A 27,309-nucleotide genomic window follows, 5' to 3' on the forward strand; every position below is an offset into this window, starting at 1 on the left:
AGGGCGATGTTGGTGAGAAAGGCCCTGAGGGAGCCCCCGGGAAGGACGGCGGACGAGTAAGTGAATGCTGGTGGCAGATTTCCTGGGGCTGGGTGGGGACAGATGCAGGGGACCTCACGGGCCCCCAGCCCCGCACTCAGGGGGCGGGGGGCAGTGTGTGAGTGTGGTCTCCTGTCCTTTCTCAGTTCTGTGGGCTGGACAACCACATGGAGTCGGCTATCAAAACGGGGGCCCAGGATGAGAGGGAATTCTGGGGGCCACGGGAGGGTGCGCCAAGGTCCAGTGGGTGTGGGTGCTGGGCTCCCCGTTGCTAGCTGCCTCCCCCTGCCTCTCACTTCCGCCTTCTCTCCCCAGGGTCTGACTGGCCCCATCGGCCCCCCTGGCCCAGCTGGTGCCAATGGTGAGAAGGTGAGTTTGAGCCGTGGGTCCCTTTTCTTGCTCTGTCTCGCCTCCTCTATCAAGCCTCCTTCGTCTCCTGCCAAAGACTGCCAGTTCTTGCCCTCGCTTAACAACTGTTACCCTCCTGCCCAGCAGCGGCTGCAGGGCATTGAGGGTGGGGTCTTCTTAGGGGCAAACTCATGGCTGTGTGTGCCATTCAGGGGAGCAGTTGGTCAGGGGTACAGCTGCCTTCAGCAAAGGCCCCGAGGAGGGTGCAGGTGTGGCTGAAGCAACAAGGAGAAAATAGGCTGCGGGTCGGTGGGGGGACCAGAGCCCCCGTTCACCGTCGGGGCTTCCTGGGTGCACTGTGCTCTCGAAGGGCCCACACCGTTCATCCACGGCTCATCTCCCCTCCCCACCTTAGGGAGAAGTTGGACCTCCTGGTCCTGCAGGAACTGCTGGTGCTCGTGGTGCCCCGGTGAGTATCTGCCCCTGAGCCTGGCCCTGCAAGCCCCTGGCACGGGCTCCCTCCCTGCCCTTTGGGTCTGGGTCTGGGTCTGGGGGTGGAGAAGAGAGATGAGAAAGGAAGGGAGAAGGCACATCACCCCCACAATGTGATCTAGGTGGAGGGTCTTTGGGTCCTCAGCTCCTCTGACCAAGAGAGGCTTTCTGACCTGGGTCCCTCTATGAGGGAGCTTCCTGACCCCTTCTCTCTGGGGTTACTGTGCAGGAGGCCAGGCTGGGCCTGAGGGGGATCTGGGCTCACAAGAGGGAACAGAGCAGGCAGGCAGCTGAGCCTCACTCCTCTTGGGCCTCTTCTCTCACAGGGCGAACGTGGAGAGACTGGACCCCCCGGGCCTGCTGGATTCGCTGGTCCTCCTGTGAGTATCTCTGTCCACCCTCCCTCCTGGGCCCTTCCTCTGCCCAGCTCTGCGTCAGTACCTGAGGGCACCTTCCACCTGCGGGGCAGCGAAGGACAGAGTTTAAAGAGGAATGGGCTCCTCTCATCCCACATTGCCACACTGATGTAACAGTCCTACCTCAGACCCAGTGTTCAGGCCCAGGGTGGACACACACAGTCACACTCAGAGTCTCTGGCCCTTTGGGAAGGACTTTGAATATTTGCCCCCACTCACCGGCTTCCACTTTCCCCGACAGGGTGCTGATGGCCAGCCCGGTGCCAAAGGCGAGCAAGGAGAGGCCGGCCAGAAAGGTGATGCCGGTGCCCCGGGTCCTCAGGGCCCCTCTGGAGCTCCTGGGCCTCAGGTGGGTAATGCTGAGCTCCTCCGGAACTGTCCCCACAGGGCAGGGAGTGCTGGGTGCAGGGTGAGGGGCCTGGGCAGGCGGAGGGTGGCTGGGGGATGCCCGCCTGCATTTAGGGCTCTCCACCTGCAGACTCGGAGCCTGCTGCTGCTGCTGCTGCTGCCATAGGAGGGGGAGGCCGCTGGGAGGAGGCATTTGTATTCAGGGATTAAGGCTCTGGTAGCTGAACTGGCTTTCATTGTCTTGGGCGTGGGTGTGGGCTGTGGTGGGGGTGCTGGGGGATGACATAGGGTCCTGGCTGTGTCTCCCTGAGGACAGACAGCTGGGGACAGAGCAGCCGGTCTCTTGTGAGCAGCGGGGAGATCTTGGACTGGCTCTGCAGAGCCTGACAGGCTTCTCCTCCCCGAGGTCTCCTAGAACACGAGTCTCCTGTTGGCCAGGATGGGAGGCCTGCCTGTCACAGCTTCTCCACGCTGGGATTCTAGTGCCAAGAAAGCCGCATCTTTGAGAGCCTAGCCCTTAGGAGTCCTTGTCGGGGCTCAGCCAGGCCCTGTGCCCAGAAGCCCGCAGCCCTCCTGGGGGGAACCAGCCCTCACTGTCTCCCTCCTTCCTCCCCAGGGTCCTACTGGCGTGACTGGTCCTAAAGGAGTCCGAGGCGCTCAGGGCCCCCCGGTGAGTGAGGCCCGCACCCCCACTGTCGCCCGGGTGGGTGGAGGGTACTGCTGGGGCAGCAGCTTTTTCCACGCCCCACCCCCGCTCTCATGAAGAGGGCCTGGCCCCAGAGACTCCACCCCACCTCCCTCCTTCTCAGCCCGGCTTTTGCCCCCAGCCCAAGCCCATCCCAATCCAGGAGGAAAGAGGGCGCCCCTCTCTGCCGGTGTGCAGTGATCCTGGGAGTACCCTGGCCCCAGGCTGGCCCCTGCTCGGCTCCCTGAATATGCCCCCCTGCAGGAGCTGGAGGCAGAGAGCTGCAGCTGCACGAGGCCATGGCCAGACCCCACGGGGCCCTTTCTCCCTCTCTAGCTCCCCTTGCTGCTATGCAGTCCCCTCCCCTTCCCACACCAGCCTCCGAGACCCCCCCAACACTTGGTTCTTGGGCCTCCTGAGGGCCCAAGGTACTCAGGGTCTCTCCTCTCCTCACATAGGGAGCCACCGGATTCCCCGGAGCTGCTGGCCGCGTTGGACCACCCGGCTCTAATGTAAGTGTCACTCCTGGCTAGGTCCTGCCTTACTCCTGGTGTGTGAGGCACAGGCAGGGGCTGAAGAGTCTGGTCCGGTCTCCTGCACCCCTTTGGGCCCATTCCCGCTCCTGGGAGGAGTGATTAATTGACCATGGGGACCTGCTCTCCTTGTGGACAGCTAGGAGCAGGGGTCTTGGTGACCATGGGCTTCTGGCTAGGGGGCAGGATGGGCTGGTACAATTGCTTTCATCATGGACACACATTTCTTGAGCACGCTGCGTGTACCTGGCCCTGTGCTTTATAAGAAAGTCCACGACTTGCCCTTGGGGAGTTTGCAGTAGAGGGAGGAGGGATGCTGAGAAGTCACCCAGCTCACCAACACCGCCAAGCACAAAGGAAGCAAGTACAGAGGCTTAGGGGTCAGAGGAGCAAGGCTGGAGATGTTCCTTGAGGATCAGTGGTGGGAGTGAGGCCAAAAGGAAGGAGGCAGGAGGGATTCCAAGCAGATCAGAAAAAGGAAAGTGTGCTGGGATTTTCGTGCAAGAAAGCTGCATCTTTGAGAGCCTAGCCTTTAGGAGTCCTTGGGGCTGGAGAAGCCAGGCTGGCTGCCCAGAGCTCACATGGGAGAGAAGATGGAAGAGGCAGGCTGGGGTCAGGGGTCAAGCTGCCCTTACTGTGAAGGAGGCCCCTAGAAGGGTGCTCGCTGTCCCTGGGGCCCCACTGGCTCTGGCAGACTGGATAGATGGGGAAGGATGTGATGACTTCTCATTTCCGGCATTTGCTCCTTCTAGGGCAACCCTGGGCCCCCCGGTCCCCCTGGTCCTTCTGGAAAAGATGGTCCCAAAGGTGCTCGAGGAGACAGCGGCCCCCCTGGCCGAGCTGGTGACCCTGGCCTCCAAGGTCCTGCTGGACCACCTGGCGAGAAGGGAGAGCCTGGAGATGATGGTCCCTCTGTAAGTCCTGCCCCAGGCTTGTGAGTGCACAGAGCCTGGAGTTGGGGGAGCAGGGCTGTGGGGCTGCCAGGGTGGGAAGCACCTTGGAGAGAAATGCCCTGCCGGGCAGGAGGAGCGCTGACTCTGACCCCAGCAGTGGGCAGCCGGTTGCTGTGTGGACGGGGGCGGCTCTGTGTCAGTTCTCAAGTTCTTGCCCCCTACCTCTCCTCTCTCAGGGTCCCGACGGTCCTCCAGGTCCCCAGGGTCTGGCTGGTCAGAGGGGCATCGTTGGCCTGCCTGGGCAGCGTGGTGAGCGAGGATTCCCTGGCCTGCCTGGCCCATCGGTGAGTGGAGACCCCCTTTCCTCCAGGACAGCTGGGCCCAGCCTGGCTCAGTGCTGGCTCTTCATCCGGTGCTCTTGGTGGTGGCCCAATCACCCCCTGAGCCTGCTACCCGCTCCACATCCTCAGAACTGACCCCTGGCCAGCCCTCTCCCCAGAAAGGCTCAGAGGGGCCTCGGAGCACACACTTACTCTCCTTGTCACTGTCTCCCAGGGTGAGCCTGGCAAGCAAGGAGCTCCTGGTGCATCTGGAGACCGAGGTCCCCCTGGCCCTGTGGGTCCTCCTGGCCTGACTGGTCCTGCTGGTGAACCTGGACGTGAGGTGAGCAGTGGGGCCCACTGTGGGGTGGCTATTCCTGGGGAGAGGGGAGCCCTGGAGAAGGAGGTGACAGGATGGGCCAAGTCTAAGCCTCTGGGTATGAAGGGAAGGTCATGATAGGGAAGAGAAGAGCACATGGGAGGGAGGCAGGAACCATCTTGGTGAGAAGGCTTTGGCTCCAAAGTTTCGACTGGCCAGAGGGAACAAACCTGAGCTCCCGAGGGGAGGATGGGGTGCAGAGGGGGTTTGGCAGGCAGCTCTGATGGCATCTGTTTCCCTTTGCCCAGGGAAGCCCTGGCGCTGATGGCCCCCCTGGCAGAGATGGTGCAGCTGGAGTCAAGGTGAGTATCTGGGGCTCTACACGTGGTGGGGCAGGCAGGACATTCCATCCGCCTAACAGGCTGGCCTGGGGTGGTGAGTCAGGGCCCAAGTCGTATCTCAGTCTGGAAGGACCTTCTCTCCTTGCCTCTTCTGGAACACTCCTCTCTGAGCCTAAGACCTCTCCTAACAGGGTGATCGTGGTGAGGCTGGCCCCGTAGGTGCTCCCGGAACCCCTGGACCCCCTGGCTCTCCTGGCCCCGCCGGCCCAACTGGCAAGCAGGGAGACCGAGGAGAAGCTGTGAGTATCTTCACGTCAGTAAAAGCCGGAGGTGGAGGGTGGGCAGGGAGCTCTTCCACCACCCCCCTTCCCCCGTCCAGGCCCTGGAGGCGTCCCTGGGTCCAGGCGTCTCTGGCCATGGGTGCAGCAGCCTCAGTGCCCAGGCTGGGGGCAGATGCAGAGAGGCCGTCCCTGCCCTGACTGTGCTCTGACGCTGCTCCCACTCTCCTCACAGGGTGCACAAGGCCCCATGGGACCCGCAGGACCGGCTGGAGCCCGAGGAATGCCAGTGAGTATCTCAGCATCCTGTGCTGGGTCCCCAGCAGGCAGGTTGGGGGCTGCAGGGACCCCGGGGCTGCTGTCTTGGGTGAGGCCAGCAGAGGGCTCTTGCTCCAGCCCGAGCTGACCCAACCTGTGTCTGTGTGTCTTGTTCCCAGGGCCCTCAAGGCCCCCGAGGTGACAAAGGAGAAGCTGGAGAGGCTGGCGAGAGGGGACTGAAGGGACACCGTGGCTTCACCGGTCTGCAGGGTCTGCCCGGCCCCCCTGTAAGTGCTGCTGCCTGTGCTTGGCTCCCCAAGGCCTCCCACTACGCAGAGCCCACCTGAGCTTCCCATGCCCCTAAAATGACTTGGGACCATGCTAAGAAATGCCCAGAACTTCCTCAGGGTCGGAGGGAGGAGCGAGTGGAAGGGGCATGGGGGTGCAACAGGCGTCTGCTCCCCCAACTCCCAGTATCTATACATATTCAAGAAGGCCTCCCAGCCTGGAAGATGGGGCCCTGTCTGTGCTGAACTCTGACCTCCGCCTCTTCCTTCTGTACAGGGTCCTTCTGGAGACCAAGGTGCTTCTGGTCCTGCTGGTCCTTCTGGCCCTAGAGTAAGTGAGATGGAGTGAGCCCTTCCTCCAGGGTGGGCCCAGGCTGCTGGCCAGGTGTTTGATGAGGAGGGAATGTTGCTGCTTCTGGGGAAGCCTTGGGCTCAGCGGGTCTCACTCAGCAGTGGAGGTGGGACTGACTTAGTGAGACCACAGCCAGAAAAGTACCTGAGATCTCAGGACGAACACGAGCAGCTCTTGGCTGTCAGACAGACGTGCAGGAACAGGATTTTACAAAGAGGAGCTTAGGCGGGTAGGCGAGCCATGAAGCCATGCTGCTGGCTCTTGGCCACACAGACCAGCGTGGGGTTCTACGGCTGAGAAGTGGGAATAACTGGGAACAGGGCGGCGAGTGCTACCAGGACGGCCACCTAACCAGCCCCGGCTCCTCCCAGACCTGCCCTTTGTTGATGGCGCTTTCCTCACCACTTCTCTCTTCTCTCTGCCTGCAGGGTCCTCCTGGCCCTGTCGGTCCCTCTGGCAAAGATGGTGCTAATGGAATCCCTGGCCCCATCGGACCTCCTGGTCCCCGTGGACGTTCAGGCGAAACCGGCCCCGCTGTAAGTGTTCTGACTCCTTCCTGCTGCCTGGGGTGTCCCCAGCACCGGGAGGCTGGCGCTCTCTGGTGCTGTAAGGGCTTGTTTTGGGGCATCAGCCTGCAGCTAATGTGACGGCATCTCCTTTATCTTGGGATCTCCCTGGAGGTTCAGAGAGTCCATAAGAAACAGAAGAGAGGGGCTGATGAGAAAACGAGGAGTGTACTATGGTTTTCTTGGTCTTGACCTGCTGTGCACCCCCACCCCTCAATGGCACTGGGAAGAAGATACTCTATACATTCTAGCAGGTGGGGATGGACACAGGAGGGGTGTCTCTAATTCCTGGCTGATTTCTCTGTTTTCTGCTGCAGGGTCCTCCTGGAAATCCTGGCCCCCCTGGTCCCCCAGGTCCCCCCGGCCCCGGCATCGACATGTCTGCTTTTGCTGGCCTAGGCCAGAGAGAGAAGGGCCCCGACCCCCTGCAGTACATGCGGGCTGACGAGGCAGCTGGCAACCTGAGACAGCACGACGCCGAGGTGGATGCCACACTCAAGTCCCTCAACAACCAGATTGAGAGCCTCCGCAGCCCCGAGGGCTCCCGCAAGAACCCCGCTCGCACCTGCCGGGACCTGAAACTCTGCCACCCTGAATGGAAGAGCGGTGAGCCTGGAGGGCGGGACCCCTGGCCCAGAGAGTGGGAAGGCAGCCCACTGGGCACGGTCCCCTCATGCTGAGGGAGCAGATGCCTCTTAGCGCAGGGCAGAGCCAGGCCTGGAAGGTTCTGGAATGTGGTGGCTTCCCCGTTTCACAGCAGCGAGACTGCAGCCCTGGCCTCGTCCTGCCATGGCTACATGGTGGAAGTGACTTCAGGGTAGAGCTCCAGCCACCGGGCAGCCCTGCCCTTTTGCTTGCACCCCTGTTTAGCCCTGGACGTTCCCATCCAGGTCCTCCTACCCTGGATCCCTCCCTCTGCCCTCCCTTTGGCCGCATGTGGCCCTCACACCCTGCTCTTCTCCCGCTGGCGTCCCCGAGGGCCTTTCTGCCTCTCCTAGGCAGGCCTGGCTCTCTCAGGAGCAGGTGTCTGTGCCCGTCTGAGCCCCGATGGGGTGTTGCCTCCCCCCCGCCCCCGCAGGAGACTACTGGATCGACCCCAACCAGGGCTGCACCTTGGACGCCATGAAGGTTTTCTGCAACATGGAGACTGGTGAGACCTGCGTCTACCCCAACCCAGCCAGCGTTCCCAAGAAGAACTGGTGGAGCAGCAAGAGCAAGGACAGAAAGCACATCTGGTTCGGAGAAACCATCAACGGCGGCTTCCACGTGAGTCCCTGCTCGCTCCGGGCCAGAGACGGCACCTCAGAATCTCCCTCTGCTCTCTCCCTGCAAGTTGAGAGCTCGTTGCCCACATTCTCACCAGTTTTCTTTGGGGCTTTAAGAGGAAGGAAAGAGGAGGAACAGTATTTTTTTTCCAATTCAGGGGTGGAGGGAGAGGTCCTTGGAGACTCGCTCCACTCCCGAGCAGCAAAAAGTGCTTGCTCCCAGTGACCTGCTGCCCCAGCCCCACTGCACTTTGGTTGGGGGCCCTTGCGGCTCCTGTCCCCGGCCTCATGCCACTGCTCTCTGCCCTGCAGTTCAGCTATGGAGATGACAACCTGGCCCCCAACACTGCCAACGTCCAGATGACCTTCCTGCGCCTGCTGTCCACCGAGGGCTCCCAGAACATCACCTACCACTGCAAGAACAGCATCGCCTACCTGGACGAAGCAGCCGGCAACCTCAAGAAGGCCCTGCTCATCCAGGGCTCCAACGACGTGGAGATCCGGGCTGAGGGCAACAGCAGGTTCACGTACACTGTCCTGAAGGATGGCTGCACGGTGAGTCAGGCCGGCTGGGCCGCCAGAGAGATCAGCTTCCTGGGACCCGGGGCTCAGCCTTGAGCAGGCAGAGGGTTGGTCCACAGCAGGTGTCGTCGTCCTAAAGGGGTGTGAGTGTGAGGGGCTATGTGGGGATGGCACACAGAGCGACAGGTGAGGGCGAGGTGCGTGTCCTTCTGTCTCCTCCACTCTACAATGACTCCTGTAGGAACATCACTCCATGTGTGTGGGTCTGCCCACCCGCCCTGGGCCCGCTGCTGTCTAGGGGGAGTGGGGAAGAAGCAGGGCAGGATGGAGGAGGCCCTGCTGCTGGGGACTGGAGTCGAGGTAGAGGTCAACTCCAAAAGAAGTCAAGGGGGCCCTCAGGGGTGTTCTGCACTGGGATGCTCAGTTTTGGGGTCCTGGGCAGCTGGCACTGGATTGCAAGGCATCCACTGACTCTCCTCTTCTTCTCCCCTAGAAACACACCGGTAAGTGGGGCCAGACTCTGATCGAGTACCGGTCACAGAAGACCTCGCGCCTCCCCATCATTGACATTGCACCCATGGACATAGGAGGGCCTGAGCAGGAATTTGGTGTGGACATAGGGCCTGTCTGCTTCTTGTAAAAACCTGAACCCAGAAACAACACAATCCATTGCGAATCCAAAGGACCCAAGTACTTTCCAATCCCAGTCACTCTAGGACTCTGCACTGAATGGCTGACCTGACCTGATGTCCATTCATCTCACCCTCTCACAGTTTGGACTTTTCTCCCCTCTCTAAGAGACCTGAACTGGGCAGACTGCAAAAATAAAATCTCGGTGTTCTATTTATTTATTGTCTTCCTGTAAGACCTTTGGGTCAAGGCAGAGACAGGAAACTAACTGGTGTGAGTCAAACGCCCCCTGAGTGACTGCCCCCCAGCCCAGGCAAGAGGACCCCCTTCAGGTGCCGGGCACAGGAACTGTGTGTCCTACACAATGGTGCTATTCTGTGTCAAACACCTCTGTATTTTTTAAGACGTCAATTGATATTAAAAACAAAAAAATTATTGGAAAGTACCTATTGGCTTGTCCTTTGTTCTTTATTTTCCTTTCTGTGGGTTCTGTGGGCACGACCAAACTGCCATCCTCAGGCCTTCCTCTCCTGACTGAAGCCACACTGCCTGGATGAGCAACCTCACATAAACACAAACTGGCCTCTTTTTGTAAACCCTGGCACGGCGTGGAACCCAGGGGTGAACTAGGTTCACCAAGGTTTGGGAAGGGAGGGGCCGAAGCGGAGTGGCCTTGTTCCCGAGAGCAAACCCAGACACAAAGCTCTGATGGGGATGCGTGGGCTGCATCCTGCTACCTGGGGGGATGGGAGATGCTCCGAGAGAGGACGGGTTGCACGGTGCAGCCGGAGGGGAGGGGAGCACGTCCACAGGGGCCGGAATCAGTGCACACACTCAGACAAGCTTGGTGACCCATTTATCTCGGCCTTTCTCTAAGACTTCAGTTCAGGGAGAAGCGTTAGCGTAAACACTTACCCCAGTCCTTATTCCTTTTTGCTGCCTCCCCTCCCTCTGGTCCCTCTTCCCCACTTCCTGGGCTGGCACTTAAAGCTTCCACGGGAAGTCTTCTCAACGCCAGGCTTATGAATGAACAGTCTCCCACCTCTTGCTTTGCAATGTTTCGTGTGACAAAAATAAGGAAGCAGTTGCCTTCTCCCTAGAAGGGGCTAGTTCACAACAAACTAAAAGAATAAAATGCAGACGTGATTAAGAACACATCTTTAGCACAGCTATCTCATAATTCAAAATAAACGACCCTTCCATATACCAAGAGAGCTAATGAGGGCACCGGGGGAGGTACACAGGGGCTTATGAACACTTCCTCAGACCACAGGTGGAGCTGTAGAGTTGAGTTTGGTTCCAACCTGCCAGCCACACTCAGGGAGCCCAGCCCGCCCCCCACCCTGTACACTTCTCGGCCCACAGTGGCATCAGAGCGACTTACTCAAAGGCAGCTCAGCAGATGGCGACCATCAGCTCACACCTTGGTAAGAGGAGTCCCACTTGCACCAGGATATCAAGCTGATCCTTCACAGCCACCCGTTTCCCACATTCCCAGTAAAACCTAGAAATACCAGCAGCTGCTGCTTAGGTAACTGATGGGTGAACCAGAAGGTGGAGCTCGGGGGACGAGAACAGCGGGACAAAAGCCCTGCGTCTGCGGTCAGACCGCAAAGCCCCGCCCCGGGCGGCAGTGCTGCCCCTCTGCACTGCTGCTGCCCCTTATCCCGACCTGGCTCAGAGGCTCGTGACTGACTGCTGTGATCCCTGACGCCCAGGAAAGGCAGAGTAACCTCTCAGATAACACTCTGACCCACCTGGCTTACTAATTATAGGCCTCAGTCCAGTTACTTTTCCTCTCATGAGCTGCCTGGTCTCTACGAGAGCGTCCGGTCTCCAAGGGCTTTAGCTTGGAGTCAGTTTGCTGGGTCTGAGCTCCAGAAAAGACTTACTCAAGTCCCTGGATCCCGGGTAAATCGCAGAACAACTTCTGAAATAGTTGCCCCTTCTAAACAAGAGAAGAAACACAGAATGAATCTTTGAAGAGTACATAAGGGGATGAAGACTCTTATTTACAAAGGCAAAGAGTAAGGAATATTTTGCCCAGAGAAGTACTTGGGACCGCTGAGATTTCTGTAGAGCTTTTACAAATAGGCTGATTCTTTTAATAATTTGTTTCACATTTGGGGCTAAAATCCTTGGAAGGGCAGTTGAGTCAGACCTCAGGGATCCTGCTTTGGCGGTAGATAAATTGTGGCCTGTATAGGGCCTGGTAAGTATCAAAGGCTTGTGATGGAGTTTGAAACTTCTAGCTATGACTCTGGACAAATGCATAGAAAATGCAATCCTTAGCATATAGCAGGTGCTCAGTAGACACTTCTCTGGAATGAGTGAATGAACAAGAGAAGGTAAGTACATTGAGAATAAGAGTTCACAAAGGGGAGGGAAATGGCTCAGTGACAGAGCATATGCTTAGAATGCATGAAGTCCTGCCTTCAATCCTCAGTACACCTATTAAAAAAAAGTATCCTGTTCTAACCTCTTTGGCAAGTGGTGTTGGGAAAGCTGGACAGCTGCATGTAAATCAATGAAGTCAGAACATTCACTCACACCACACACAAAAATAAAATAACTCAAAATAGCTTAAAGACTTAAACGTAAGACACTATAAACCTCCTAGAAGAAAACATAGGCAAAACATTCTCTGACATAAATCTTAGCAATGTCCTCCTAGGGCAGTCTACCCAGACAATAGAAACAAAAACAAAAATAAGCAAATGGGACCTAATTCAACTTATAAGCTTTTGCACAGCAAAGAAAACTATAAATGAAACAAGAAGACAACCTATAGAATGGGAGAAAATATTTGCAAATGATGCAACTGACAAAAGCTTAATTTCCAGAATATACAAAAAGCTCATACAGCTCAATTACAAAAACAAACAAACAAACAAGCCAATCAAAAAATGGGCAGAAAACCTAAACAAACATTTCAAGACATCCAAATGGCCAATAGGCACATGAAAAAAAAAACGCTTGATATTGCTAATTATCAGAGAAATGCAAATCAAAACTATGATGAGGTATTACCTCACACAAGTCAGAATGGCCATCATGAAAAAGTCCACAAACGGGGAATGTAATTTGGTGCAGCCATTATGGAAAACAGTATGGAGACGCCTCAAAATACTAAAAATAGACTTACTATATGATCCAGCAATCCCACTCCTGGGCATATATCCAGAGGGAACTCTAATTCGAAAAGATATACACACCCCAATGTTCATAGCAGCACTATTTACAACAGCTAAGACATGGAAGCAACCTAAATGTCCATCAACAGATGACTGGATAAAGAAGCTGTGGTGTATTTAAACAATGGGATTCTACTCAGTGATAAAAAAAGAATAAAATAATGGCATTTGCAGCAACATGGATGGACCTGGAGATTGTCATTCTAAATAAAGTAAGCCAGAAAGAGAAAGAAAAATACCATATGATATTACTTATACCTGGAATCTATAAAAAAATGACACAAATGAACTTATTTACAAAACAGAAACAGACTCACAAACATGGAAGACAAACATGGTTACTGGAGGAAGGGGGATGGAGGAACAAATTGGGAGTTCAGGATTTGCAGATACTACTAACTACTATATATAAAATAGATGAACAACAAGGTCCGAGTGTATAGCCCAGAGAACTATATTCAGTATATTGTAACAGCCTATAATGAAAAAGAATATGGAGGGGGAGGGTATATAGGTCAAGGGATAGAGTGCATGCTTAGCATACACAGGGTCCTGGGTTCAATCCCCTGTACCTCCTCTAAAAATAAATAAGTAAGTAAACCTAATTGTCTTCCCCCCAAAAAGGTTAAAATAAATAAGTAAATAAATAATAAAATAAATTTTTAAAAGAAAAAGAATATGAAAAGGAATATATATGTATGTATAACTGAATCACTATGAAATGAACACAACATTGTAAACCAACTATACTTCAATTAAAAAGTACACTAAAAAAAAGAGGTCACAGCAGAGGCTAACTCAGAAGCTACAGAGAAAAGAGATTTCCAATGAATCTTCATCTCCAAGAAATGCGTTCTTCCCATATCGCAAACCACTAGAAACACGATGGTGATGGCAATGGCATCTGAGCCAACCACTTCCCCTTTCTATTTTGGTGTTGCTGAGAGCAAATTCTATGCATCTGTTCAAGAATTGATAGCATGTTACAACTTCACAGAGCATCCCAAAGTGCAGCATGGGATGCCGAGAATATAAACAGGCATGAGGGTTCATAGCATCATGAGATCAGACTTACTGCTGTATGTTAAAAAAGTGTAACAGCTCTCATTTGAATATCATAGCTGGATTTAAAGGTAACATTGAGAAGCAAGAAATGCTGCTGAGGCACACGGTCACAAAAAGTATTCAAAACCTTAGTACTAATATGAGTAGCTTTTTCAAAGCCACACGAAAAACATGCTAGAGGCTGTTTGGAAAATGGGAAAACTAAAGAAAGAGTACAGCAACGTGAACACCTTCATGTGTTTAGGGCAGTGTTCTCAGAAATGATGCACATTTGCTTCCATCATTCATACACAGAACAGTCATCACCACCGTGTACAGGCCATTAAAGGAGCCAGGTTAACACGGAAACTCAGGTTTCAACCCTCTGCTTCTGGGTTACTCAATCATGGTCAGAATCAGCCAAGTAGTCAAGAAATTAAGCTTTCGTTTGAAGATTCAGAGGGCAAAAACCATTAAGTAAATATTGAAAGTCAAGCTATGGGAATGGGGACAAAAATGAATACAGAGCCGTGCCAGCAGCTGTTGCCCTGTTGGCACCACCGCCGGGGAAGGAGCTGGAGCCCACCTCAGCACGGCTCTGAAACCTGACTATTCAAGATTCCACTGAGACTCCCTGCCATCGTGGGGCTGCAGCCTGCTCTTTGGTAGCTGGAAGGGTGGCCACAGTTCAAGAAAGTTTCACCTTCACACCAGGTTCTCGTAATCAGCAAGTCATTCCTCCGCGGGGAAGCAGCTTCTCACTCCCCAGACACCTCTGCACTACCTCTCCCAACCTCCAGGGGGCACTAAGTGCTCTGTCCTAGAAGCACAAGAGGACAGCCTGTCACCACCGGAGGCAGACGGAGAAAAGTGCGGCTGCTTTCCCTGACAGGAGCTCCCGGGACCGTACAGTAGGGCTTGTCCCCTTCCCTTCCCATCCTGTGCTGGCCCACTCCGCAGGCAACCATTCCCCCGGAGGTAACGACTAAGACGTCCAGGCAATCAGAGGAGACGCAGATGAATCAAAAGCAGGGTTTATTTTTCTACCAAATTCCCCAATCCATGTTCCAGCCAATGGATGAAGGGTAAATCAAGCCCCACATGGACGCTTGGTAAAAACAACGGTAATTTTCTACAGGAAAAAAAGTTTGTTTTTTTTTTTTTTTGATAAAGTTCCTAGGCATTTGGGAGCAGATGAAAAAATTTCCCACATGGAACGGTCTGTGCTTCCTTATGTATTCCAGTGTTCCCGCCCTGCCGCCTCTTCTGTGACGAGGCCCTGACAACAGTCCTGCAGATGCACTGACAGCCCTATCTCCATGTCACTCTATTGTCTGATAACCTAGATCCATGGTATGATTTCAATTTATAATGCCCCAAGAACAGCTGAAAAGATCTGAATTAAAGTCTTCAAACCTTCTTTGAGTGCCTACTACGTGCTGGGCACAGGCGAGGCACGAGGCAGTGATCCAGCTGGTTCTGAGAAATGTAAATGGTGCTACAGAGAGGCGTTTTCCTCCACGTGGCAGGAGGATGTTTGCTGGGGACTGAAAACCAATTTCCCCTCTACTTCTACCACCTGGGGTAGGTACGGAGCTCAAGCCCTGGGAACAGGTGCTGCCATGGAAGAACCAAGGGCAGTTTCTAAACAGCTGTGGAATTTGCCCCACAGTCCACATAGTGATGTGTCTCCAAGGAGCTCTGGGTCATGTGGCCAATGTAGGAAATCTTCACTGAAGTTCTAGGGGAAAGAAAACCAAGAAGAATTATTTCTGCTTTGGAGATAAAATAAGAAAAATTGCCCAAATAATTTACTGCAAGCTCAGACAACAATGGCCACAGGTCTCAGATACATATCATCGTGGTTACACAACCAGGAGGCGAGAGGCTCTTTCCACATCACCAGCGACGCTGTGGCCTGAGCTGACCTTCTAAATATGTGGTTCTCATAGGGATGATTCTACCCCACAGGAGACTTCCGGCAATGTCTGGAGATATTTGGGGTTGTTACAACTGAGTGGGGGAGGAGGTGGTGTTACTGGCATCTGCTGCGTAGAGGCCAGGGATGCTGCTCAACAGACAGTACGCAGGACAGCCCCTCACATCAAACACTGTCTGGCCCAAAATGGCAAAAGTGCTGAGGCTAAGAAACCATGCTCTAAACCCTCATATTTCAAATGTCTGCAGCAGACCCTTGTCACCTGCAAAATTTTAAGTCATGGGTCTAGAAATAACCCTACAGGTCCATGACATGTAGTAATTTGTGTGGCTAGAGAGTAAGTCTGGCCAAACGCCCAGTGCTCACACCTTGAGAAAGCTTTTCTTTACTAGTCTCATCAGGATTCTAACGGGATCACACAACTTGACCACATTTCGTGGAGAAAATTCTATGCCTAACTGTTCACGGTGATCTCTGATAGGGGCTTGGACACTGCCTCTAGAGGACACCAAGGGTCTGCTGTATCTGTGCCTGGGAGGTATCGCCTGTCCCCTCTCTGGTTTGTGGGTCCCCAGGCTCTCCCGAGCAGAGGAGGCCAGCTCACGCAGCCTGACAGGCCAGAATCCAACACAAAGGCCCTGGGCACAGGGAGAGGAGGAACGTACCGCATGAAGACCACTATGTTGTGCACCCGGATATCAGGTAATGTGCAGAAGAAGCTGCCAAACAGCAAATATGGAAATGGTCAGTTTGGTTTAAAAATTAAAAAAAAAAAAAAGAGAGAGAATCAGCCAGAGTGCTGAGTTACACCCCCAAACTGACGAGCAGTCAGTCCCGTGTGGGCACCTCCCCTGCCCCACACCCGCCCTCCTGACCTGAATGCTGCCATGGCTCACTGGTCCGCATCCCCACAAGTGGCCCTCCACATCCCCGACATCATGATCTTTTGCTTTTTTCATGCCCATCACAAAATGCTGGAGCTTGAAAATGTTTCGAGTGGCCTTACGTTCTCTTTTAGAGATTCCAGCACTGCACTCACAGATCAAACACCACACCCTCCAGAGAAACCTCAAGACGGCCAAAGCGAGGGAACCCATAGGCCAAAGGCTGGAAACTAAGGCAGCATCAGCCCCAATCAATCGAGCTCAACCCTGAATCCCAGTAAAGAGCACGCAAAGAGAGAGTGCTGTCCTTACTACACATAGGAAAACGGTCCTCCCATCTCAGCCTTCACGGTAAAATTCACCTGAAAATAAGACGCCAGAGTCAGTCTGTGGCTCAGCAGCCTTGACACAGAACAGTACTATTATTAGCAACCCAGGGACCTGGGGGCATTCCTCCATCACATACAAAATATTTCCCCAAGACTGTCGCTAATCCAGACTATGAGCCTCCAACTCATCTCCCAACTTCTTCCCTTTTGGAGCCCAAAGGACCCCAGACTATCACACCACCTCTTCTTCATTGTGAGAAAACTGCTTTCTCTTACAAATTATTTTGTTCTCGTAACACTTAAATGCTAGTTGATTCTTTTTCCTCTAATTTTTCATAACTACAGAGCCTATCAGGGCTTCCTCATCAATCAGTTTCCACAAGTGGAAGTGAGGAGACGAAAAGGAAAGTAATGCGGGGATGGCATTCCACAGCCCCTACTCTCCTCTCAGGCCCCAGGGGCAGGGACCTAAAAGAACCACATACCAGATGCTCGCTCCGAGGCGGAATGAGGGAGACGTTGGTTGTCACGTATGACCCAACCACTGTGTTCATGTACTGGACCTGGCTGGACAGGCTGGTCACGGCCACAGAGTAGAAGTTGGAGTTCCTGATTTTCAGGGTGGCCTGCATCAGGGCAAGTGAGGAAACAAGTGTAAGTGTCCTGGGTCCAAGACTTGCAGGTGCACAACCGAGGAAGGGAGGCTCTACCCTTACCGTGATGGCGAGGATGACAAGGGAGTCCTGCTCATTAAATGTGACTTTCACCACTTTGATGCCGTCATCATCCACAAGGACTGAATGTGGAAACAGGAAGAAAACCACCAAACCAGATGCCAGGAGACAGAGCAGGACAGACAGAAGGACATACTGCTTACTGCAAACAACAAAGCACATGACCCACCCAGGCCGTGAGTCACATATCAAGGTCCAATCAGTCAAGAATGAGGAGGGAGGGACAAGAAAGTGCAAAGAGCAAGGAACCACAAACCAGGCAAGGATGAGTGGAGCGGGGGGAAGCCTTTTAAACCCATCTGAATGTTGTTTGCAATCTGGGAAGAGAAGATGAAGAGAGGAGCTGTGTGGACAGAAACATCTCTTCACCCCCCTCCCCGGACACTCTCTTCTCCAACTCCTCCCAGTGCAGTTCCTTCATCTGGCCCTCAGAACACTTCTACCTTCGCGTTTCCTTCCCCAGATTGTGATGGGGGCAGCGATATCTTGCTTGAGCAAACAGTATTAAAGGAAATGGGAAGTTTACAAGAACAGACAGTTTTCAAAAAGTTACATATAAAAAGGGACTAGGGACAGCGGTAGGCACTAGCAGGAGAGAGGCAGGTGACTTACGTTCTCTGAGGACGCAATCTCTGGTCACTGTGTGGGATCAAAGCCACCAACTCATTTACTTGCTCTAGAAAAGAACCAAACAATTATTTTGGTAAAATAAATCCCACGTGTTGCAGTACCTTCCTTCACCTACACCGCCGCCTGCCCCAACATATCGCTTGTCTGCAATTAGACGTTTCTAAGATACTAGGTTCACATTTTGGGTGGAATGAACAAGAAACAAAGTGAATCTGTAAAGAGTGCTACAAGTTACAAAACACTTATCAGTGCTGCCAGGATAGTGATACGAAAGTGGAGAAATCTCGGATCTTGTTCCAGCTTTACTGTACGGCCTTGGGGAATTCATTACCTCTCGGGGCCACTGTGTCCTCATCTGCAATATGAAGGCTTTAATTTAGATGGTTTCTAGGGTTCTTATCAGCTCTAAACCTCTGTGACTCTCCATCTAAACAGTCTGGACTTTCTGAGAGCCAATTTAGTGATAGATGATTCTGCACCCAATCCAGGCTCCACTCCTGTGCGTGTTTTTCTCTCCCCACTTGATTTATTTTTCAGACCTTAGGTTGTTAATGATTTACTATCTGTTTCTTTGAACAGAAGCTTCCAGGATGGTGTCTGCTCTCCCCCACAACACCCATGATAGATCTTATGAGTGAGAGCAATAAGGAAACGTGCCTGTCAACAATCTCACAATGTAGAGCAAATTACATGTCCCCAACCAAGGAAACAACCAACAGAAGAGTGGAAGTGAAGAAAAACAAGGACTTCAAATATAAGGAAACTCAGGGAAGTTGTGGAACCTGCCCAGGTTTACTAAGTCAGCTGAGCTGGCTCCTGCTCGGGGCACGGTCTATAACTAGGTATTGCTGTCTGAGGAAAGCCCTGTGGGTACCTTGGGATTCTCAGTGGGGAATCATCCTTCCCATGACCACTAAATACTCTCACCTGTTGGAATGTAACCTGTCCCTTGGCAAGTGAGACAGGTGATGCTATCTCGCCCGGTGAATTCCACATATGGGAACTGAGCAATGGCTTCTTCCTGCTCCCATTCAGCCAGCAAATCCTCCCTGTCATCTTTCTTTTGCTTGCAGGAAGTGGGGCGAGCAGAGGCGGAATGCTGAGACCCCATGGCCGGGACGTACCACTTGTGTCATGTCCTAGGATGGAAAGAGGGAAGAGAGTGCATGTTAGTGGCCATTCATCTTTCTATGAGTAAAGTGAAAACAAAAATGACCTAACTGGCGTCCTAAGTGTGATCCCGAACACCTGCGTACTTTCTGCCCGGCCCTTCATTTTGTAGCAGTGCTGCCTACTCCGCTCCGACACACACCGCCGCTTTCGCCAACCGCCAAGCGGGGCCGGCTCCTCAGCGCCCCGAGATGTGGGGCACCCCAGCAGCCATGTGGTCCAGCCTCACCCCCTCCTGTCCGCTATCTGCAAACTCAGCGCCCTCCTCAAGAAAACCTTCCTGGACAAACAACAGGCACCAAATTAATAACAGGCTTCAGAGATTCCCCATCCCCCTCCACCTTCAGCGCCAGGAGGCGGGCTCCGGCCACACCCCTCCCAACCTGCAAAAAGCACGCTCCGAGCCCACCAGGGTCGCCCAAGTGGGAGCCAATGCCGAGGACCCCGGACCTGCAAGGCACGAACTCCGTCCGGGCCGCACCTCCCCGCCACCTGCCCGCTTCAGCTGGTTTACCTGCCTCTTGGTTCCTGCGAGCTGCCCGCATTCGTTGCGCATGCGCCGAGTGGCAAGCAGGCCGGGGGGACGCCGGGTGAGCGCGCGCGTGCGCTCTTCGTGGCCCAGCTGATGGCGTCGGTTGAGGGCGGCAGAGAGCCGGGGAGAGCAGCGCCTCTCTCGGCTTGAGGCGGGTGGACACCTGCTGCTTTGCGGTCTCCCAGAAAAGCTGGCAAAGGGTCGAGTCAAGTTTCCAGAGGAAGGGGGAGGCGGGAAGCGAGGCCAAAACCATCCTCAACTATTCTTTGAGCACAGGGGCTGTGTAGACGCTGAGGGTACAAAGATGCTTCAGCATGCACGCAAGGAGTTAGAGGACGCTTATTAAAGGGCGGGTTTCTTTGTGGGGACTGCTTGGTTGAGCTTTACCGGCAGCAGAAGGAAGTGAGGGCAGACATTAAGCACATGAAGTTACCAGAGATGATGATGAGGGAGAGGAGAGTCTGAACTGGGTGCATGGGGGTCCTGCCCGGGGAGGGAGAGTGAGGGTGGGGACCTGTGAGTTTGTTAACATCTCCATCTCTCTCCTCCTTCTCCTTTGAGGAGGGCTGCTGCCCTTGCTGCTGTCTAGCCACCAGCCCAACTGCTTGCTGGTCACAATCAGACCCCTGAGCCTTTAGAGTAAGGAGTGTTAAAGAAGAAATATTGAATGACAGTTGTTGAAGACAGCAAAGCACTCTTTATTCAAGAGAGTGCTAGGTGTAGGAACTGCAGCACCAATGGGGTCTTGCAGTGGGGGAGAGAGATTGGGCTCAAGTCTAAATACTGCAGGGCAAGTGAGAATTTATAGCCAAGGAGCAGGGTGAGGGTCAGTGGATGGAAAATTACTAAGGGGAAAGAAACATCAGGGGTGAGGGGAACTCTGGCTATACTGACCCGACAGGATTCTTGCTAAAGTCAGGCCGTGGTGATCAGACATCACATGGGGGATGGTGGAGGCTGAGGAATCCCATCAGATATGGAAGGTGATCAGATTCTGAGGGTCAGGGGTTCTTGCTAAGCTGACTAAGCAGGGTTCATACTAAAACTGGATTTTACAATAAGTGCACAGATGGGCCTAGTAGAAGGTTCAGGAGCCTGACTAAAGTTTGGTCAAGCAAAGAATGTTTGTTAGAAGCAACAAGGAGCTGTTGCCCCTCTTTTTCCACCTCTAGCCCACACCTTATCCTTCCTGAAATCGTTCTTCACCTCTCTCCTTGCAAGTTCTATACCAGTTTGCATTCCTTATTTATACAGATATGATTTTGATGGAGGCACCAATATGCTCAATGAAAAATACATTTCCCAGCCTAACTTGCCATGGCAGAATATGAGCCAATGAGATGTATGGGGCTTCCAGGAAAACTCCTTAATAAGGATGGAAACTCAACTGGTGCTTTGACCTTCCTCTTCCTATTTGGAATTTGGACTTGATGTTGGAGATGGGGCAGCCATCTTGTGCCCATCAGGCAAGAATTACATGCTAAGGAAGTTTGGGTAGAGGATTCAAGGAGCTTACCAGCTTTAGAGGCAGAGGAGGGCAGGGAAAGACTGAGGGCTGTGGGTGTTTTGTAAAGAAAGGAAAACAGGCTAAGGGCTGAAAACTGTGGTGAGGAAAATCAGGGCTCAGGTTGCTGGGGACTATAAGGAGGTCTGGGGGCTTAACCAGTCGAACTCTTGAGGCTTTCTAACAGCCTACTGTCTGGGACGGATAGACTGTACCCTCCGGTGTGTCTCCTGTTCCTCCATGTCTCCCTGGCACCCGCTCGAAGCCTGGTGGGTAGTGGGCCCTCAGTAAATGCTTGCAGAACGACTCAGCCTGGAGGCTGGCCAGCACTGCCTGGGGGAGCAGTCCAGCATCCGCCATAGCCACCTGGTCCGGAAGGCAGTGTTAATTGGACAGCATATTCCCGCAGAGACACCCATCACTTCTCACCTGTGCCTGGCTTCCAGGGTTGTCTCACCATCTCGGTTATGAGCAGTGAGGTCACTGCAGACGTGAGCTCACTGGGGCTCTCTGGGTGGGCCAGGGTGGAGTGGGGCCAACTGGGGATCCCTGCGCCCCCAGCCTCCTGGGCTTCTCCATGTGCATAATGTTCCTCTGGCCCCACAGGCCCAGGGGAGTAGAGGCATCAAGGGGCTAAGGTCCTGAAAGGTCCTGAGGGGCAGGAGGAGGCCAGGGACCAGCTCTGCTCTGGCTCTGCACCCTCTGCCTGAGGCACAGGGTCAGGACTGTGCGGAGGGTGGGGTGGGGGTGTAGGGCTGTGTTAACCTGCCTCTGCCCTGACGGGGAGACTGAAGCCTGAGTTGGACGTGCTCTTCCTGGTCTTCATTCTGCCCCCTTTACTTTTTCCACAGTGGAGGATACTTGCTTGAGGTTAAAAGACACCCAGTAAGTGGAAAAATTCCAGACCAGGACCAAATCTGCTGTTTCCTTGCTCCGTAGACTTTCCAAGGGGACCTGGGGACTTGTTAGAGTGTGGAGAGTTAGGGGCAGAACCAGATCTTAGTTGCATTCCTGCAGCCGCTGTGGCAACGGGTGGATTTAAGGGGCACACAACCCTCTTTATTCAACAGATTGTGCTTATCCTAACTCGAATCAGAGATCTCTGGCGCGTGTGTTGTCCAGATAAAGAGAAAATGGTCCCACCCTCCGAATCTCCAGGTCCAGTTCTCTAAAGAAAGGTCTAAAAGGAGCAGGGGGAGAAGACATTTAAGAACCTCCTCTCACAGTGGAGCTTCTGCCACATGCTTAGCACTTCCTTTGAAGTGAAGCAGCTGTCACTTCCATTTTACACCGAGACACAATCAGGGAAGCCGTCTGCCCCAGTGATAGCGGTGAGCTCAGAACTGGGTCACGGGTTTTCTGCTCCCAAGTCCATCTCTCTTAGCTTTACTGTGCTATTTCCTAGGAAGAATGGTCAAAGGAAGAAAATTTGCAGGCCTGTTCTAGGAAGAGAAGTGGGACCGAGGGCACTTATATACAGAGGGGGTCTTGGGGGGTGGGTGCTGCACTGTCTGCTGAGCCCACGGTGGCTGGAGGCAGGGAGCTCTGCCCAGAGAGGTCACCCGTGATGGAGAGTCACAGTGGGGAGGCAGGGACTTGTGTGTTCAAGGGGCTCATGATCCACTACCGGGGCGAAGGGGACCCCTGGAGCCACAGTCAACCAAGGTGGTCCACAGTTCAGGGTCTCCCCATCTCCTTCTCCGAGGGTCAGAGAGGAGACTGATTGTGTTCACCTGGCTCAGGGGGGCACCTGGAACAGCCCGTAAAAGTGTTCTGAGTGCTAGCTGCAGTAGGAGGTGTGAATCTTCCTCCACAAACCCAGGGGGACAAAAGATGCCCTATTTAAAAAAAAAAATGAAAACCCACCCAAATCCAATTCAGAGCCCCATCCTGATGGGCTAGCAGGGAATTTAATCTTGGTTACTGAGGCTGCCTTTCCTTCCCCGAGTCCTAGAGATTTGCTTCTTAGAACCCAGGAAGAGAGGGCAGGAAGGACCTCTCACACTCAGCCCACCAGGTCACGCTCTCTCCTCCTGTCCAACACCCCACGGGCCTCTGATTTGGGTGATACTACTGTTTGCTTGGGGCCCGGGCATCTTTGCCAGGCTGGCAGAGCTGGTGCCCAGGGTCTGGCATGCCCAGTGCACAGGGCAGACCCAGCCAGGGCAGGAGTCTCAAATCTTCACATCCCCACCAGCGGGCTGCTCAAGGGAGGTCCCTTCCCTGCTTGTCACGGGCTCCATCTCTCCCTGCCCTCTCCATGTTTTCCTTTCTCCCCTCAATGGCACCTCAGGAATACCAAGTATCACTCCCCCAATGAGCTGAGCCATCGGTAAAGACCGTTTAAGGGGCAAGCTTCGAGCAATCTTTTAAGAAATGTTCTACTCCACAGAAGTCAAAGAGACCCAGAGGGCTGTTATCTCCTTGGAACAGGGGACAGAAATACAGGGAAAACCAAACTACAAACTGACATCTTAAAACGAACACCTGAACCAGACTCTCTTGTAGAGGAACTCGCAGATGGAGGAGCCTAATGGCTGGCCCCCGAACACTATTAACAACTGTCCCCAGGGTCTACGTGACGGCTGTGGGGACCTCGGTCCTTATAATTGCCAGTCTCTCCACTGCCGATGAACTCAGATGAACACACTTGAAGTCACCTCAGCACGTGTGCTATACGCCCATGACGTAAGCTGCCTGGCCCTCCCTCCCCTCTAGGACCCCACCTGCACGTTCTGGGCCACCTCCTGAGCTGGAACCCTTAGGGCAGGTGTGGGAGGAGGCTTGCCTGAGGAGGAGGCCAGGGGTGGGCTTGCTGGATTTTAGCACTACAGTGACGTTTGGTGACACCCAGGCAGTAGCCGGCCAGTCTCCTGGTCGACCTCCCTCAGTACTGCCTTTCTCACCCCTGTGCCAGCTGCAGGGACAAACCTGGTGGCTGAACAGATCCACATCTGATTGTCGTCAGAAACTGCCATTTGACTCCTGTCTGCGTCTGCTGCTGGGCTGGGCATCGTGCCCAGGGCCTCAGCCAGCAGAGCCTCTGCCTAGAGGAGGGACCGACACTGAACAACTGGACACCCTGTGCAAAGCAGGCAGTGAGGACCAGCGGGTGATGGGAATGAGGGAGAGCCTGAGGACAGAAGGCAGAGATGAACTCCAGAAGGTGTTTAGAAAAACAAAGGCAGCACCCAACCCCATCCCGAAAGCCAACCGTCTGAAATAGCTCTTGGTGTCTTCCCTCTCCATCCATCCATAGTCTGGCTGGATTCAGGCCCCCTACATCCATCACCTAGGCAGCTGTAGCAGCCCGCGTAGTAGACTTTCTGACATCAAAAAAGTAACTGAGTGTCTATCATGTGTCAGGCACTGGGGGAGGCGCTCCCCGCACACTCTGCAGGCGGGGCGTCATCACCCGCTTTCATGGACGAGGAGCCTTCGGCTCCAAGAGGTGAAGGGCTTGCCCTGTGTCACATGGCTGGGGTACAAATGCCACACCAGCCCTGGCCGCTTTCCTTTTTAGCCCTTCCTCCGTACCCCATGCGCCTACTGATCCTTTTCTAAAACCCAAACGTGGTGGTATCATCCTGTTTCTTCAAACCTTCGGTGGCCCCTCACCGGCTGCAGGGAAAGCCGCAAACCCCTTCCACTGCCTGCAAGGCCCTTTCCACGCTCCTGCTGCCCTCTTCCCACTAACCACACACTCCGACCGCAGGACTATTTGTAGCTCCCTGAACACGCCGGGACTTTATGTACTAGTTCTGTCCTCTCTGGGTAGGATATTCTTTCCTCCCTGCCCTGCCCCACTCCACACCCAGTTTCCTATGCCCAGAGGGACCCTATGCTGCCATCCAAGCCCAGCCCGGATGTCACCCTGAAATCTTCTCTGCAAACTCATCGCCGGCTTCTCCCACACACACACTGTTCAGTGTCAGTGCCGCTGTCCTCCCATCTGTCCGTCTCTGTGGGACTCCTCTCTGGTGCCTGTGCTTTCTCCACTATGTGATACTTGTCTGTTATAACAGGCTGAACGTCCTTTTAGACTGTAAACTCAATAAGGGCAGGGACGGTGTCCCTGGAGCATAGTGAAGAGCCTGGCAGAAAGTAGGAGCTCCATGAATATTTGTTGAATGAGTGAGTGAGTTGAGTGAATGAATGGTGAGCACCTCGGGGCAGGAACAGTGTCACAGTCACAGGACATAGTCTGTGTCCCCATCTCATGGCATGTGCCCGGCGCGCAGTGGACGTGCAGTCAAGGGTGAACGAATGGAGGCGAGAAGAGGGGAGAAGATGGACGGCAGGACAGAAGAGGGAAGGTTGGACTCAGAAGGCAATGCTGACCTGGGCACTGCTTTTTCCCTTCCCCCAGGGGGCGCGGGAGGGCCAGGAGCTGGGGCCCTCAGACTGGTAGTGGCTCCCTGAGGCTCAGCCTTAAGGCTTCGGGGGTCTGGGGTTGTTTACCTCCATAGAAGGATTCAAGAGGCAGCCAGGACCCGGGGGGAGGAGCCTACGCAAAGCTGGGTTATGGCAGCAGCAGACCTGGCACTGGCCTGGCCTGTCCTGCCTGGTGAGACCGGAAGGAGCCAGCTCCCCGTCCCGGGACCTGGGTTCAGGCAAGGCCCACCTTGGGACAGGTGGGTGCTTGCAGCTGGGGGGTGTGGCTGGAGTCCAGCTGTTCCAGAGCTGGGAAAGGGCTCAGAGCCCTTCACATCATGGGCCTGGGGGAGGTAGTTTGCACAAATTCCTGGACACTAAGCAACTCTTCAGAACTCACAGCTTTGTCTTCCCACCCCTCCCCATGCCAGTCAAGGCCAGTCTTCCAGGGACTCGGGGCCTGGGAGACAGTGATGGGTAGGACATGTGACCCCTGCCCTCCAGACACTCTCCCCGTCCTCCTCGCCCTCATGGAAGCCCCACACCTGTGTCCTTCCGGTGGCTGGCCACTGGAGCCAGGCTGCCTGCGTGGGAATCCTGGCTCAGCCCCTCAGAAGCTTTGTGACCCTGTGAAAGCATCCTTAACCCTGTCTGCGCCTCTGCTCCTCCTAACTATAGCACTGTTAAAATGATGAAATGAGCTAATCTGTGAGAGCCTCTTAGAATAGTGCCTGTCGGGTAATAAGCATTCAATAAACAGCAGCTATTATCGTGATGACGATTCTCGATCAAGGGCCCTTAGAAGCTTGCACTGAAGGCACACAGGAGACCAGCCGGACCCGTGTCCGGCAGTACTGCTGCCATCTCTGGATTAGCCTTGGGTACTAGCCAGCTGGTCTTTCCATGACAAGTCCTTAGGTATGAAGTAGAGGGCTGGGTACTATGCTCATGGGGATTTCGGACCTGAGAGGGAGCACACCAAACAGATCCAGAGAGAGAACTGAGGCTCAGAGAGGCTAAGTGACTGGAAGAGGTCACAGAGACAAGTGGAGGCAGGGCAGACAGGAGACGGGTCCAGTCCACGGACCTGCCAACCTACCTCTTGGGGCCTTGGGGGCCACATGGCTTTGTGGCCACCCTCCTGGGCCAGTCATCCCAACCTAGACAGCTTGATGATTTTGGTCTAAATTAGATGCCACTAAAAATCTGTATTACAAAGAGTTTTTAGACTGTTATGGCTTTTGTCTTTCATCCTTCTCTATGAACAGGTGCGCAAGAGGACCAGTATAAACAGGAAGGGTGAGAGGGCAGAGTGGGCAGGGAGGTGTCGGAGGGAGGTGAGAAAGCAGCCCAGTATGCTGGAGAGAGGGAGTGTGTCCACAGTGGCCAGGCCTGGGCTTGGCTGCGAGTTCTTCCCCTCTGGGCACCGAATGGTGGTGAGGATGGCTTCTTGAGTGGTGGGGGCCATGTGATGGGAGCTGGGCCTCTTGGTCTGGTTTTTGTCTCTGCTCCTGCCTTAGCTTTCTCTGCTGTATACCTTCTGTCCCTGCCGCTGAGCAAAGGCTGAAAATCCCCACTATCCTTCCAGAAGTAGTGCACGTGTACCTTCTTCCATGAAGCCCTCCTTGATTCTGACCTTTGGCCAGGGACCATTTCTTTGAATTTTCATGTTCACTTGCTCATACTCTCTTACGGGGTTTTTGCCTTGCGTGCAGGATCATACAGAGGCAGCAGAGTACAGCACTGCGAGCATGGATTCTGGACTCCCTGGGCCGAGATTCCGACTCTACCCTCTACCAGTTGTATGGTGGGGTGAGCGTTTCTTAACTTCTGTGTGCCCCAGTTTTCTCCTCGGAGAACAGCGGTACCTTTGTTACAGGGCTGACAGGGCTTTAACTGAGCAATGCATGTGAAGGGTCAAAGCCAGGACCTCGAACACAGGAAACACCCTCGGTGGGTGCTCTCGGTGTCATTGGAGTGTTTGTGTCTGTACCTTACCTTCTCATGAAGCCTGCAGACCCTGGAGGAGAGGATGGTTCTCGTGTACCTTAGCTGATTTGTGTCTCAACACGGCCCCAGCACA

General features: G+C 54.0%; 2 protein-coding genes across 6 annotated transcripts in view; one reads left to right on the forward strand and one right to left on the reverse strand.

The window, feature by feature from the left end:
• COL2A1 (collagen type II alpha 1 chain) overlaps window positions 1-9,337 on the forward strand; it is a 30,803-nt gene extending 21,466 nt beyond the window's left edge. Inside the window, exons 35-54 of the mRNA XM_006202900.4 lie at window positions 3-56; window positions 355-408; window positions 803-856; window positions 1,206-1,259; window positions 1,537-1,644; window positions 2,260-2,313; window positions 2,787-2,840; window positions 3,614-3,775; window positions 3,991-4,098; window positions 4,310-4,417; window positions 4,702-4,755; window positions 4,926-5,033; window positions 5,248-5,301; window positions 5,450-5,557; window positions 5,835-5,888; window positions 6,338-6,445; window positions 6,793-7,081; window positions 7,554-7,741; window positions 8,053-8,295; window positions 8,756-9,337. Of these exons, the coding sequence (XP_006202962.2) occupies window positions 3-56; window positions 355-408; window positions 803-856; window positions 1,206-1,259; window positions 1,537-1,644; window positions 2,260-2,313; window positions 2,787-2,840; window positions 3,614-3,775; window positions 3,991-4,098; window positions 4,310-4,417; window positions 4,702-4,755; window positions 4,926-5,033; window positions 5,248-5,301; window positions 5,450-5,557; window positions 5,835-5,888; window positions 6,338-6,445; window positions 6,793-7,081; window positions 7,554-7,741; window positions 8,053-8,295; window positions 8,756-8,902 (2,163 nt within the window). The 3' untranslated portion in view covers window positions 8,903-9,337. The remainder of the gene's footprint in view (window positions 1-2; window positions 57-354; window positions 409-802; window positions 857-1,205; window positions 1,260-1,536; window positions 1,645-2,259; window positions 2,314-2,786; window positions 2,841-3,613; window positions 3,776-3,990; window positions 4,099-4,309; window positions 4,418-4,701; window positions 4,756-4,925; window positions 5,034-5,247; window positions 5,302-5,449; window positions 5,558-5,834; window positions 5,889-6,337; window positions 6,446-6,792; window positions 7,082-7,553; window positions 7,742-8,052; window positions 8,296-8,755) is intronic.
• A 4,811-nt stretch (window positions 9,338-14,148) lies between these two features.
• On the reverse strand, window positions 14,149-19,406 carry TMEM106C (transmembrane protein 106C). 5 transcript variants are annotated; one of them, XM_006202898.4, is made up of 8 exons: window positions 19,331-19,406; window positions 18,574-18,785; window positions 17,629-17,692; window positions 16,999-17,158; window positions 16,768-16,908; window positions 16,266-16,315; window positions 15,735-15,788; window positions 14,149-14,871 (listed from the first exon to the last, which is right to left on the reverse strand). In XM_006202898.4, exons 2-8 carry the CDS (start codon window positions 18,755-18,757, stop codon window positions 14,775-14,777), a joined length of 750 nt encoding a protein of 249 aa, XP_006202960.1. In that variant the 5' UTR covers window positions 18,758-18,785; window positions 19,331-19,406; the 3' UTR covers window positions 14,149-14,774. The 5 variants fall into 5 exon arrangements, with proteins under 5 accessions (XP_006202960.1, XP_015093551.1, XP_072829020.1 ...); XM_015238065.3 differs by having other exon boundaries at window positions 19,335-19,392; XM_072972919.1 differs by having other exon boundaries at window positions 19,200-19,338.
• Window positions 19,407-27,309: the final 7,903 nt, after the last annotated feature.

Source organism: Vicugna pacos, chromosome 12 (genome assembly GCF_048564905.1).
Source record: "Vicugna pacos chromosome 12, VicPac4, whole genome shotgun sequence".
Classification (NCBI taxonomy): Eukaryota; Metazoa; Chordata; class Mammalia; order Artiodactyla; family Camelidae; genus Vicugna; species Vicugna pacos.